The 11,185-nt window shown below is 44.5% G+C and overlaps 1 protein-coding gene across 4 annotated transcripts in view; it reads left to right on the top strand.

The window, feature by feature from the left end:
• The first annotated feature begins 355 nt into the window (after positions 1 to 355).
• Positions 356 to 11,185, top strand: part of adamts18 (ADAM metallopeptidase with thrombospondin type 1 motif, 18) — a 282,233-nt gene continuing 271,403 nt past the window's right edge. For 2 of the 4 annotated variants that reach the window (XR_011964232.1, XM_072595845.1), the window contains exons 1-3: positions 356 to 944; positions 1,149 to 1,224; positions 2,854 to 3,152. Coding sequence is in view for 3 of the 4 variants with exons in the window: in XM_072595845.1 (XP_072451946.1) it covers positions 846 to 944; positions 1,149 to 1,224; positions 2,854 to 3,152 (474 nt within the window). In the remaining variant the exon portion in view is untranslated. Of the gene's footprint in view, positions 945 to 1,148; positions 1,225 to 2,853; positions 3,153 to 11,185 lie in introns of those variants that run through there. The other 2 variants (XM_072595849.1, XM_072595846.1) reach the window with 1 other exon arrangement.

Genomic DNA, 11,185 nt, shown 5'->3' with positions numbered 1-11,185 from the left:
TGGCCTTTGACTATCCACCCTCTCTAAGCCTGCCAGAATTCTTTGCAGACCTCTTCAGAGTCAGCGTGTCGAGTCCAGAGACCCTGCATCAGGACAGGAGACCCTTTGAAAACATTAGCTGCTGTTTGTGAGAGGTTGCTGTGCACTGCTTGGTTTCCGACATAACGAAAAATAACGTTGGCTGAGAAGTGCTTTGCTAGATAAGGGTCGTTCATGGGAAAGGAAGGTGGGGGTGGGAGGGAGGGTGGCGACGGGTGCTTTGTGATTGCTATTTTTGACTGGGCACCTCGCAGTGGGAAGGGTGGAGTCACGTCTCACAGTAGCCCCAGGCGAGGGTCCTGAGTCCAATGTTTAAAGGAACCGTACCCATGAGATGGTTCCGTGTACACCTATACAGTACAGTGCGTATATGTTTAAAAACAAAGGTTGCGGAGAGGAATATCGGCGAATGCATTTTGCAGGCAGCGAATCCGCAGCAGGGGCGAGTTTACGCTGTCGATGTCGCCCGGTGATTGGTCCCCGGGTCTCGCCAGTGAAGCAACTTCAATTCTCTCCCCATTCATAGAATCAGAGAAAAAGAGGGAGCACCGTGATCCATCTTCTGCACCTCTGGATCGCCCTACCTGTCCACTCCACAAACCAATGCAAAGCAAGCATTTTCGCCCCAAAAAGGACACCGCTTGGAGCCAAAGCCACGACACCCAAAATGTTGACCGAACGCAGTCCCAGTTTGCAAAGAAGCTTAGTCCTGGATTCCTCTTGCGGGAGGTAACAGGCTGCTGCCTTTAAAACGCACACACACACACAAAACCAATCCCTTCGCGAAAGAAGTACAAAAAAGAGAAATGGATGGTCTTTTCCTGGCGATATGGAATGTACCTGCGCCGCTGAATAATTCTGCAATGCAACTGCTGACAGCGCTCTGGTTTGCTAATATTTTTCAGGCAGGTGCCACGAATTTCATTTTGTCTCGATTTATTGCAGCCCTGTGTTAAACTGTAAACGTGCTTTAATTTTGAGATACCCTGCTCGTAAAGACTGCTATCCCAGACAAGTACTGTTGGGAGATTTGTGTGCTCAATGTTGACCTGTTTTAATTTTTGACTTGCTTTTTTTCTCTTCCCCCTCGCTCTCCCCTCATTTCACAGATTTTACACTCCTGCTGCGCGTCTCCTGAAAATCCAGGCTCTCCTCAAAACCCTGAGAACAGTGGAATAAACGATGGTTTGTATATTTATGCGTTATTTCTTTAAACACAGTTATGTTCGCGGATGCAAAAGTGGGAGCTATAGTATGTGCATGTTAGAAGCACACAGAGCCAAAGGCGCGCAGCGTCAGGGAGAAACACACATACACACACATAGTAACAGACAGAGAAACACACATACACAGATACGGACAGAGAAACACACATACACATAGTAACAGACAGAGAAACACACATACGTAGATACGGACAGAGAAACACACATACACACAGATACAGACAGAGAAACACACACGCAGAGACACAGACACGCATAGATACACACATACAGACAGAGACACAGACACACAGATACAGATAGAGAGACACATAACAATATAGAGACACAGTCATGTATACAGAGGTACACACACAGTTACAGGCAGACACAGAGAGACATACATAGATACAGAGAGAGACACACACACATATACAGATAGAGATACACAGAGACACTCAGATAGACAGACGCAGTCAGACAGAGAACACAGTCAGGGGCACACAAATTGACAGACTGTCGGATGGGGAAAAAGACTCAGGAGGGTCTAACACAGACTTGGCGACATCGTCAGACAGACAGGAACAGAGAGGGGCTTGCAGAAAAAGTCAGATGGAGATGGAGACAGGGGAATCAGACACACTTAGCGACACAGTTGAACATGCAGACACACGAAGGAAGCAGGATGTGGACATCTGAATGGTCAGGAGAGTGGGACACAGAGGGGATCGCATATGGTCTTAGAGACAAGTTAGAAACATGCAGACAGAGAGACATAGAGACAGATGCAGAGAAACAGACTGTCAGTCAGCGAGACAGAAAGACAGTCACAGAGAGAGAGATGGACTACAGATTGGGAGAGAGAAATAGACTCGGGAGACAGAGACGTGCTGACAGAGTCAGACATACCTGGACATAGACATAGATATACAGGCAGAGCGACATACCTGGACATAGACTGCTGCAGAGAGACAGACAGAGATTAGTGAGAGCCGCACACACCATTACAGAGAGAGGGGGGGGTGGGGGAGCGAGAGAGAGAGAGGCAGCTCCAGGCAGTAGACTGGGATTCTCACCCCCCCCCCCCCCCGCACTCAGCTCCTGGGGAGATCCGCCGCTGAGATGGGGGTTGGGGGGGGGGGGAGGGGGAATTGGTGGGAATTTGACCTCCAGAACAAGACCCGGTGAAAAGACTTGGATGTTTTTGCAGATTCCACCCACCAAATCGAATCAGCAGGAATTAATGATAACTTTTTGGAAGGGGGTGGGGGATGGGGAGGTGGAGTGGATTACTTTCTAAAGAAAAGTGTCTTTTCGATTCTGTCCAAATCGCGGCTCCTTTGGTCGGACCCAGTGTGTCAGCGGTACCTTGAGTGAATAGTCCTTATTCACGGCACCACAAACATTGAGACAGAAAGGCAGCGGTTTGACTGCACATCCAGCGTCTGTGCTGCACAGCCCGTGGCAATGGGAATAATGCACCCCCCTTCCCCCCCCCCCCCCCCCCACACACACACAAAATACAAAGTGCTTTTCCATTATTTCACATGATGCTCAGGCATGAACATGTACTGTCAAAGTCTTTTCGTTTGTTTCTCTCTCCTTGCAGACTATATCTTGGTGACACCTGTTAAGGTTGACCCGGGCGGAGGTTCTGTGCAGACTAACAGAGAGAAGCGCTCAGAGCCCGTGGATTCCCTACATTACAAACTCTCCTTCTCCGACCAGGAGCTGCACCTCGAGCTAAGACCCTCGAACGTGCTGGCGAAAGGTTTCAGGGTGCACCTACTGGGTTCGCAGGGTGCCACCGAGAAACCCCTCTCGGAGTCTCAAGCGAACTGCTTCTATCAGGGACACATCAGGAATGACAGCGCTTCTTCTGTGGCCGTGTCGACATGCCAGGGTTTGGTGAGTGACTCTGTCCCAGCCTGCACACACTGGCTGCTCCCTCAGCTGCCCCATTCCTGTTTTTCGTCAATGTCCTCTAAACCGCTGCTCCTTTCACCTTTTCTCTGGTTTGGGCAAGTAGCTCTAATTTATTCACTTTCTTAATTATTCCCTTCCAGCTGCCCTGTTAGTGACCCACCTTTTCAGATGTGCAATGTGAAACGGAATTTTAAAATATTTACGACTCTCTTTGACACAAAGAGTGACCTGTCCATGAAGCTTCCTCTCTCGCGCTCATCAGGGTAAAGGCAAGAACAGCAAATCTCAAACTGTCACCATAATTTACATTGCAGGAGGGAAGGGTGTTGATTGGTTGGCAAGTCAACTGGAGTTGAGATGTTCCCATGGAGACCAGGAACTGTCTCCAAGCTCCTGGGTGATTCATAAATAAAGGACAGGGCTTGAACATGTTCCTTTAGTTTGCAGAGAACTGGTCCCTGTATGAATGTCCATCATTTCTAGCAAACAATAACTATTAGGATCTTGATTGATTCTCTTAAATTGGTTGTGTGTCGTCATTGGTGGTCCCTGGCAGATGATAACGAGGCAGAAGTGGGTACTGCAGATGCTAGAGATTAGAGTCAAGATTAGAGTGGTGCTGGAAATGCACAGCAGGTCAGGCAGCATCTAAAGAGCAGGAAAATTGACATTTCGGGCAAAAGCCCTTCATCCGTTCATCAGGACGATAATGACTCTCTTCCACTCAGGGTGAATCCATAGGTGTCTGTACAGACTGATGTGGCTACTGCAATGTCTGTTATAATTGGGGCAGGTGATGATCCTGGGAAGGGGGTGGGTGGGATGTTGGTGTGGCAGTGCACCCCTTATTCTGTTTGCCCCTGGCTTCTGCTTTTTCCCAACAACAAGTCTTGATACCCCCCTTCCACTTTGGGCATTCTTGGGCCAGTGATTCCAGGTTATATACAGTTGTTAGCATACCGAGGATTTATTCTTGCTGTATAAGTTGTTGTGACAGTTTAGAATTTGGAATTCTTGAATTTGTTCTAATGGAAGCAAGGTTGAAATCTTTAGTAATGCAAGTTCTGTACACGCTGATCTGTTTTCTTACGTTTTGGACAGGGGTCCAATCATGGTTCTATCTTTTGACTTGTGGTTTGCACAGGTCTTAGAGTTACTTGGGGCAGTGGGTGGTTATGTGAGAATTGACCCCAGTCTTTAGATGCCATGCTGCTGTCATCCAAATCTAAAACATTTCTCCAAAGTTGCATATGACCCGTGATAGGACAGGTGTTGAGAACTCTTCTGAGTAAAATTGAAAGCTATCCAATTTTTTGTTTTAAATGTTTTGTCAGGATGTGGGCGTTTCTGGCAAGACTGGTACTTATTGTCTATTCCTAGTCAATTACAGCTGACTGGTTTGCAAGGTTACTTTTGAGGTCTTTTAAGAGTCAATCATACAGGTGTCTGACTGGAGCTCAGAAAAGGAGGACACTTTTCCCTCCCTAAATAAACATCAGAGAATCAATTTGGTATCTTTTAGTATTGCCACCACATTATGATCACTATCAGCTCTTTTAATAAAACAAAGAACTGCAGATGCTGGAGATATAAAACGAAAGCAGAAATGGCTGGAAAAATTCAGCAGGTTTGGCAGCATAAGAAATGCTTAAGTCCAGTGACCTTTCTTCATCAGCTTTTTAAAGTTGGTTTCAAATTTGGAAATTGCCATGGTGAGATATGAACACACTAACTCTTCAACCATTAGGTACATGTTTCATTTTATTCTTTCATGGGATGTGGTTATCGCTGATTAAATTAGCATTTATTGCCCATCCCTAACTGCCCTTGAGAAGGTGGGTTGCTGTCTTGAACCATTGTAGTCCTTGCTGTAGTGCTGCAAGGGAGGGAGTTCCAGCATATAGACCCAGTCACAGTGAATAAATGGTGATATCATTCCCAACCAGAATGATGTGTGCCTTTGGGTGGAGCTTATGGTTAGTGGGATTCTCATGTCTCTGTTCCCTTTGTCTATCTAGGGGACAGAAGTCGTATGTTTGGAAGGGGCTGCCAAAGGAGCTCAGTGAGTTGTTGCAGTGCATCACATAGATGGTACACTTTGTGCCTCAGTGGTGGACAGAATGAATGTAGAGGATTGGGTGCCAATGAAGCAGACTGCTTTGTCTTTGATGATGCCACACTTTTTGAGTAGTGTTGCAGCTGTACTCATCTCTCAAAGTGGAGAATATTCCACTGCACACCTGACTTAGACCAAATGACCATAAGACATAGGAGCAGAAATTAAGCCATTCAGCCCATTCAATCATGGCTGATAAATATCTCAACCCCATTCTCCAGCTTTCTCCCCGCAATCTTTGAACCCCTTGATACTCAATAACCTATCTATCTCAGTCTTAAATATCCTCAATGACTTGGTCTCCACAGCCTTCTGTGGCAGTGAATTCCAAAGATTCACCACTCTCTGGCTGAAGAATTGTCTCCTTATCTCCATTCTAAAAGGTCTTCCCTTTGCTCTAAGGCTATGCCTTGTGCTTTATGGATGGTCGACCGACTTTGAGGAATTGGGAGATGAGTTACTCATTGCAGAATTCCCAACCTCTGACCTGCTCTTGTGGCCACAGGATTTGTATGGTTGGTCCAGTTCAGTTTTTGGTCAGTGATAAATCTCAGGATGCTACCATTAGCAAGTTGAGCTATGGTGGTATCATTGAATGCCAAGGTTAGATTCTCTTGTTTGAAGTGACCAGTGCCTGGCACTTGTGTGGTACAAATATTACTTGCTAATTATCAGTCCAAATTGTGCAGGTGTTGCTGCTTTAGGATATTCACTCTTTAGTGTCTAAAGAGTCATGAATGATTGTAAACAGTGTGCAATAATCAGTGAACATACACAGTTCTGACTTTATGATAGAGAAGCTGGCTGAGTCTAAACCTCTACCCTGAAGACCTCTTATCATGATATCCCAGAGCTGAGATGATTGACCTTTAACAAACAGAACCATGTTCCTTTAAGCCAAGTATGATCCCAACCAGAAACAACTTTTGCCCAATTCCCATGTCTGGGCTCCTTGTAACCATACTTCAATCAAAATGCCACCTTGTTGTGAGGGACAGTCACCCTCACCTCCTCTCTGTATTTCAGCGTGCGTTTCAATTAGGGCTGTAATATGGTCAGCTGCAGACTCAACCTGGCACTACCCAATCTGAGCACTGAAATAAAAAAGAACTGTGGATTCTGGAGAACTGAAACAAACAAAAACAGATAATGCTGGAGAAACTCAGCAGGTCTGGCAGCATCTGTGATGGGAAAGCAAAGTTAACATTTCAAATCAAGTGTCCCTCAAAGGTTTTGCTTGTTCAAAACTGAGAACTAGCAAACAGGTTATTGCTCAGCAGGTTCTTCTTGATGAGACTATTGGTGACACCTTTCATCCCTTTGTCAATCGTTGAAGCTAAACTGATGTGGCAGTACTTGTCTGGTGTGGACAAGTGTGGCTGTATAAAAGGAGGAAACATCTTGCATTTTTATAGTGCCTCTTCACGATCTCTGGATGCTTTGAAATGCTTTCACAGCTGATGAAGTAGTCATTGAAATGTAATCACTATCGAAAGGCAGGAAAAGTGGCAACCATTTGCACACAGCAAGATCCCATAGGCAACAGTGTGATAATGGCAATGATAATGGGTTTAACTGATGTGAGTTGGGAATAAATATTAGTCAATGGACTGGAGGAAACTTCAATGCTTTTGTGTGAAATAGAGCAGTTGGACCTTTTTACATCTGGAATCGTACTTTAACATCTCAAATGAAGGACAGCTCCCTTAACCGTGCAGCACTCCTGTATTATGTCCTAGAAGTGGCTATCTGAAATTTGTGAAGTAGTCTGTGGAGTGGGACTTTTACTTTCAATCTTAGGGTGGTACTGGGCCCTGATGTGCAGAAACTTCAAATGTAGCAGCCATCATCTGATTTTATTTCATTGCACATATTATTTTAAAAGGAGGAAGCTTGCACCTGTGTCCTCGACTTGTCATCTTGCAATTGTTTTGCACCAGCATCCAGTCAGCTAGGACTGCTCTCATCTGGTCCCATTCTGATGCATCTCATTTTAGCCAGAGTCAATTGTAATATCTTCCCATCCTGTTTCAGAACTGTCACCTCGATTGCAAGGCAAAGAGATGCAGTTGGGCAGCTAAGCAATGGAGAAGCGATAGCCTAGTGGTATTATCACTAGACTATTAATCTAGAGACCCAGGTAATGTTGTGGGGACCCAGGTTTGAATTCTGCCATGGCAGATGAAGAAGTTTGAATACAAAACAAAAATAATCTGGGATTAAGAGTCTAATGCTGTCCGTGAATTCATTGTCCATCGGCAATTGTTGGGAAAACCCATTTGGTTCACTAATAACCTTTAGAAAAGGAAACTGCTAACTTTACCTGGTCTGGCTTATATTTGCCTCCGGACCCACAGCAATGTGGTTGACTCTTAACTTTGGGCAATTAGGGATAGGCAATAAATGCTCGCCTACAAAAAAAAGGTGGCTTTGCAATGGACACCAAAAAACAATTACTTCAACCATTCTTGGTATTGAATTGGGAGAAATTTCTGCTCATCCAGTACTGGGTATCAGATAAGTATTCTGATAACTTGGCAGAAGTGGAGGGGCTGAGAGAGGTAGCGGTGAGTTCAGGCTGGGTTCAAATTGGAGATCAGTGTACCTATGATAATGAATGGTGTGCCTTTGGATAACATCATTGAGGGGCAGCATGTAGGTGCGTCATAAATAAAGGGGGTTTTCAAAGACTATTTAACATACGCACAATTTCCAGTAATAATTACTTGGTAGCACCCAACAAGAGAACCTGTTTGGTTTGTCTCTTCTCTAGTATGGTGGGGGTGATTTGTCTATGATCCTAGACCCACCGCTACTCTCTGGCGATCAGTGTAGGTACTGGAGGTGCTGATCTAAATGCTGCTTTGAACAACCCTCCAGGAGGTGTAAAGGAACCAACTATAGATAAAGGCAGCAAGAGCCAGCTGCCCACATATAACACCTAAGCATACTAAACTGTCACATGGACCTTCACAATAATGTTATAAAACCAACATTTGGACAATTTGAGTGAATGAGTAGGCAAGTGCATTGCCGATGCAGTATAATATGAATAAATGTAAGGTTATCCACTTTGGTAGCAAAAACAGGAAGGCAGATTATTATCTGAACAGCGATAGATTGAGAAAGTTGGAGATACAATGAGACCTGGGTGTACATCATACACCACTCACTAAAATTAAGTGCACAAGTGTGGTGAATGGTAGAGAGAATTCAAGTACAGAAGCAGGGATATCTTGCTGCAATTATACAGGGCATTGGTGTGGCTGCACCTGGAGTATTGTGTGTAGTTTTGCTCTCCTTATCTGAGGAAGGATGTTCTGGCAATAAAGAGAGTGCAAAGAAGGTTTGCCAGATAGATTCCTAGGATTGTAGAACTCAGGTATGAAGAGAGACTGGATTGATTAGGAATATAGTCACTAGAATTTCCGAGGATGAAGGGGGATCTCTTAGAAACTAATACAATTTCAGCAGGACTGAACAGGTTAAATGTAGGAAAGATGCTCCTGACGACCAAGGTGTAGAGAACCAGGGGTCCTAGTCCAAGGATATGGGGTGGGCCATTCAGGGCTGAGATGACGAGAAACATTTTCTCTCAGAAAGTGGGGAGCCCGTGTAATTCTCTGACACTGAAAGCAGTTGAGACCAAAATTTTGAATTTTTTTGAGAAGGAGTTAAACTTGGTTCTTGGGGCTAAAGGAATCAAAGGATCTGGGGAGAATTCGGGAACAAGGTACACGAATATACTGATATACGAATGTCTGACTTGGGAGTACTTGTACTGACAAACGTGAGTTTATACAGGGGTGAAATTTTAAATATCTGACATATGACCATTTCCTGTTCCGGTTTTTCTAAAAACCGTTCCTTTATATTGTCCTGAGTTGTGTCTCAACTTACATACAAATCGACTTGTGAACGGACTCCAGAATGGGACCCATTTGCAACCCAGGGACTGCCTGTATTGAGTTGGATGATCAGTCATAATACATTGAGTGGTGGAATACACTGAAATGGCTGAACGGCCTACTCCTGCTTTCTATGTTTCTCTGCTTTTATTTGACAAAGATCTACGAAGGTGAGATCAAGGGTGAAGCACAAAAAGCTTGGTCTAATGCGTTGGCTCTAGAGGGCATCTGGAAGGAGAGAAGTGAAATAAATTGGAGAAAAGTAGAATTTTAGTCAGCTTCATGTTTAGGGAGCTGAAGGCAGGGCTAACAATTGGTCAGTGGTAAAGTGTTTGAAATCAGGGATCCACAAAAGGCTAGAATTGAATAACACTTTCTCCCATTTGGCTTTAATCATGGGAGTTCCTTCCAGGGCCTCCTATCCTGGGCCTCCAGCCGCACCCTGACCTGAGGCCAGCAGCCCCACCCCTGTATTATCAGGCTTTGGGCCCTGACGTCCTTGTGCCCTGGTTTCTTCTGCCTCAACTTCTACATGGAAAGTGTGAGAATCTCAATGTTGAGTGCAACTCTCGTGATATTGTCCATGCGTTCTCTCAGCACATTGTATCACCATGTAGCTACAAGGGTTAAGCGACGAAGAGTCTCTCTGATGCAATATTTCTTCAGCTGACTGTACAGTTAAATTGGTCCAAAGATTTGTCAGAAATTGTAAGCTGCATAATCTTCTGAAGGATTATTAGAGTTGAGTGATTCAAGAAGCTTTAAAATATTCAGGGTACGAAACAAGAGTTCAGAAAGCTCAGTGGTACAATCAAGAGCTGAGGGAACATAGGTATAGGTAATTCCTTGAGCCTGTTTCACTCTTCAGTGCGATCATGGCTGAGCTATGGCCTACATCTACCTCCCTGCCTTTGACCCATATTCCTCAATACATTTGCTTAATTAACTCTCTCAAATTTAAAAATAAAAACTGATTCAGCATCCACTGCCACTTGTGGAAGATAGTTCCAAACCTCTACCACCCATTGTGTGTAGAAGTGCTTCCCGAATGATCTGGCTCTAATTCAGAGTCTACGCCCCCTAGCTGTAGAATCTCCAATCGATGGAAATAGTTTTTCTCCATCCATCCAGTCCGTTCCTGATCGTATTGTCTATTGAAGACATTGATCAGATCACCCCTCACTTTCTAAATTCTAGAGAATGAGAACCTAATTTGTAAAATCTCACCTCAGGGTATAATCCCTGATGCCCAGATGTCGAACTCTAAGTATATTGTGATTTCACTTATTTTTAGCTGGGAATCTTTTGAAACTGTTATTGCTGGGAAAACAACCCGTTTTGAGGATCTAATATTTACACTGACTGTTCCAGTGCTTCTTTGAGCAAAGTTAGAGCCATTCACACTAATCAGCCTTGGACAAGCAGCATGTGCTGCATTGATGTAGCCTCACCTCCCCGTCCCCTTTCATTTTTGTTGTTCAAGGCTTGTGGCACCACTGGAAAAGCCTGTATTTATGCCCCATCACTAATTGCCCTTGAACTGAATGACTTTCTAGGCCATAACAGAGGGCAGTCAAGAGTCCATCAGATAGCTGTGGGTCTGGAGACATGTGCTGGCTGAATTAGATAAGGGTGGTCCACGAGGAGGAAACCAGTGAACCAGCTGAGGTTTTACAACAGTCATTTCATTGTTGCCATTCCTCAAAATAGGTTTTAATTCCAGATATGTTCAATTTGTCAATTCAAATCTGTTGTGATGAGATTTGAATGTGTTTCCTCAAGGTATTAGCCCAGGTCTCTGGATTTAACCATTCCTGTAACATAGCCACTGTGGCACCCTTTTCTCTTACTACACCCAAGTCATCTCATGGCTTTGTAATGAATTTTGGCTCTGCCTGAGGAATGGAGTTTGGGTATTTACTTTCCTGGCGTAATGCTGATGCCTTCTTCAGTTTTAGTGTCCAGGCACACTGTCTGGGAGGGAACGACTG

The sequence above is a fragment of the Chiloscyllium punctatum genome, chromosome 26 (assembly GCF_047496795.1).
Source record: "Chiloscyllium punctatum isolate Juve2018m chromosome 26, sChiPun1.3, whole genome shotgun sequence".
NCBI lineage: Eukaryota > Metazoa > Chordata > Chondrichthyes > Orectolobiformes > Hemiscylliidae > Chiloscyllium > Chiloscyllium punctatum.
The sequence above is the reverse complement of the archived record's forward strand: the minus strand, read 5'-3'. Positions and strand labels throughout refer to the sequence as shown.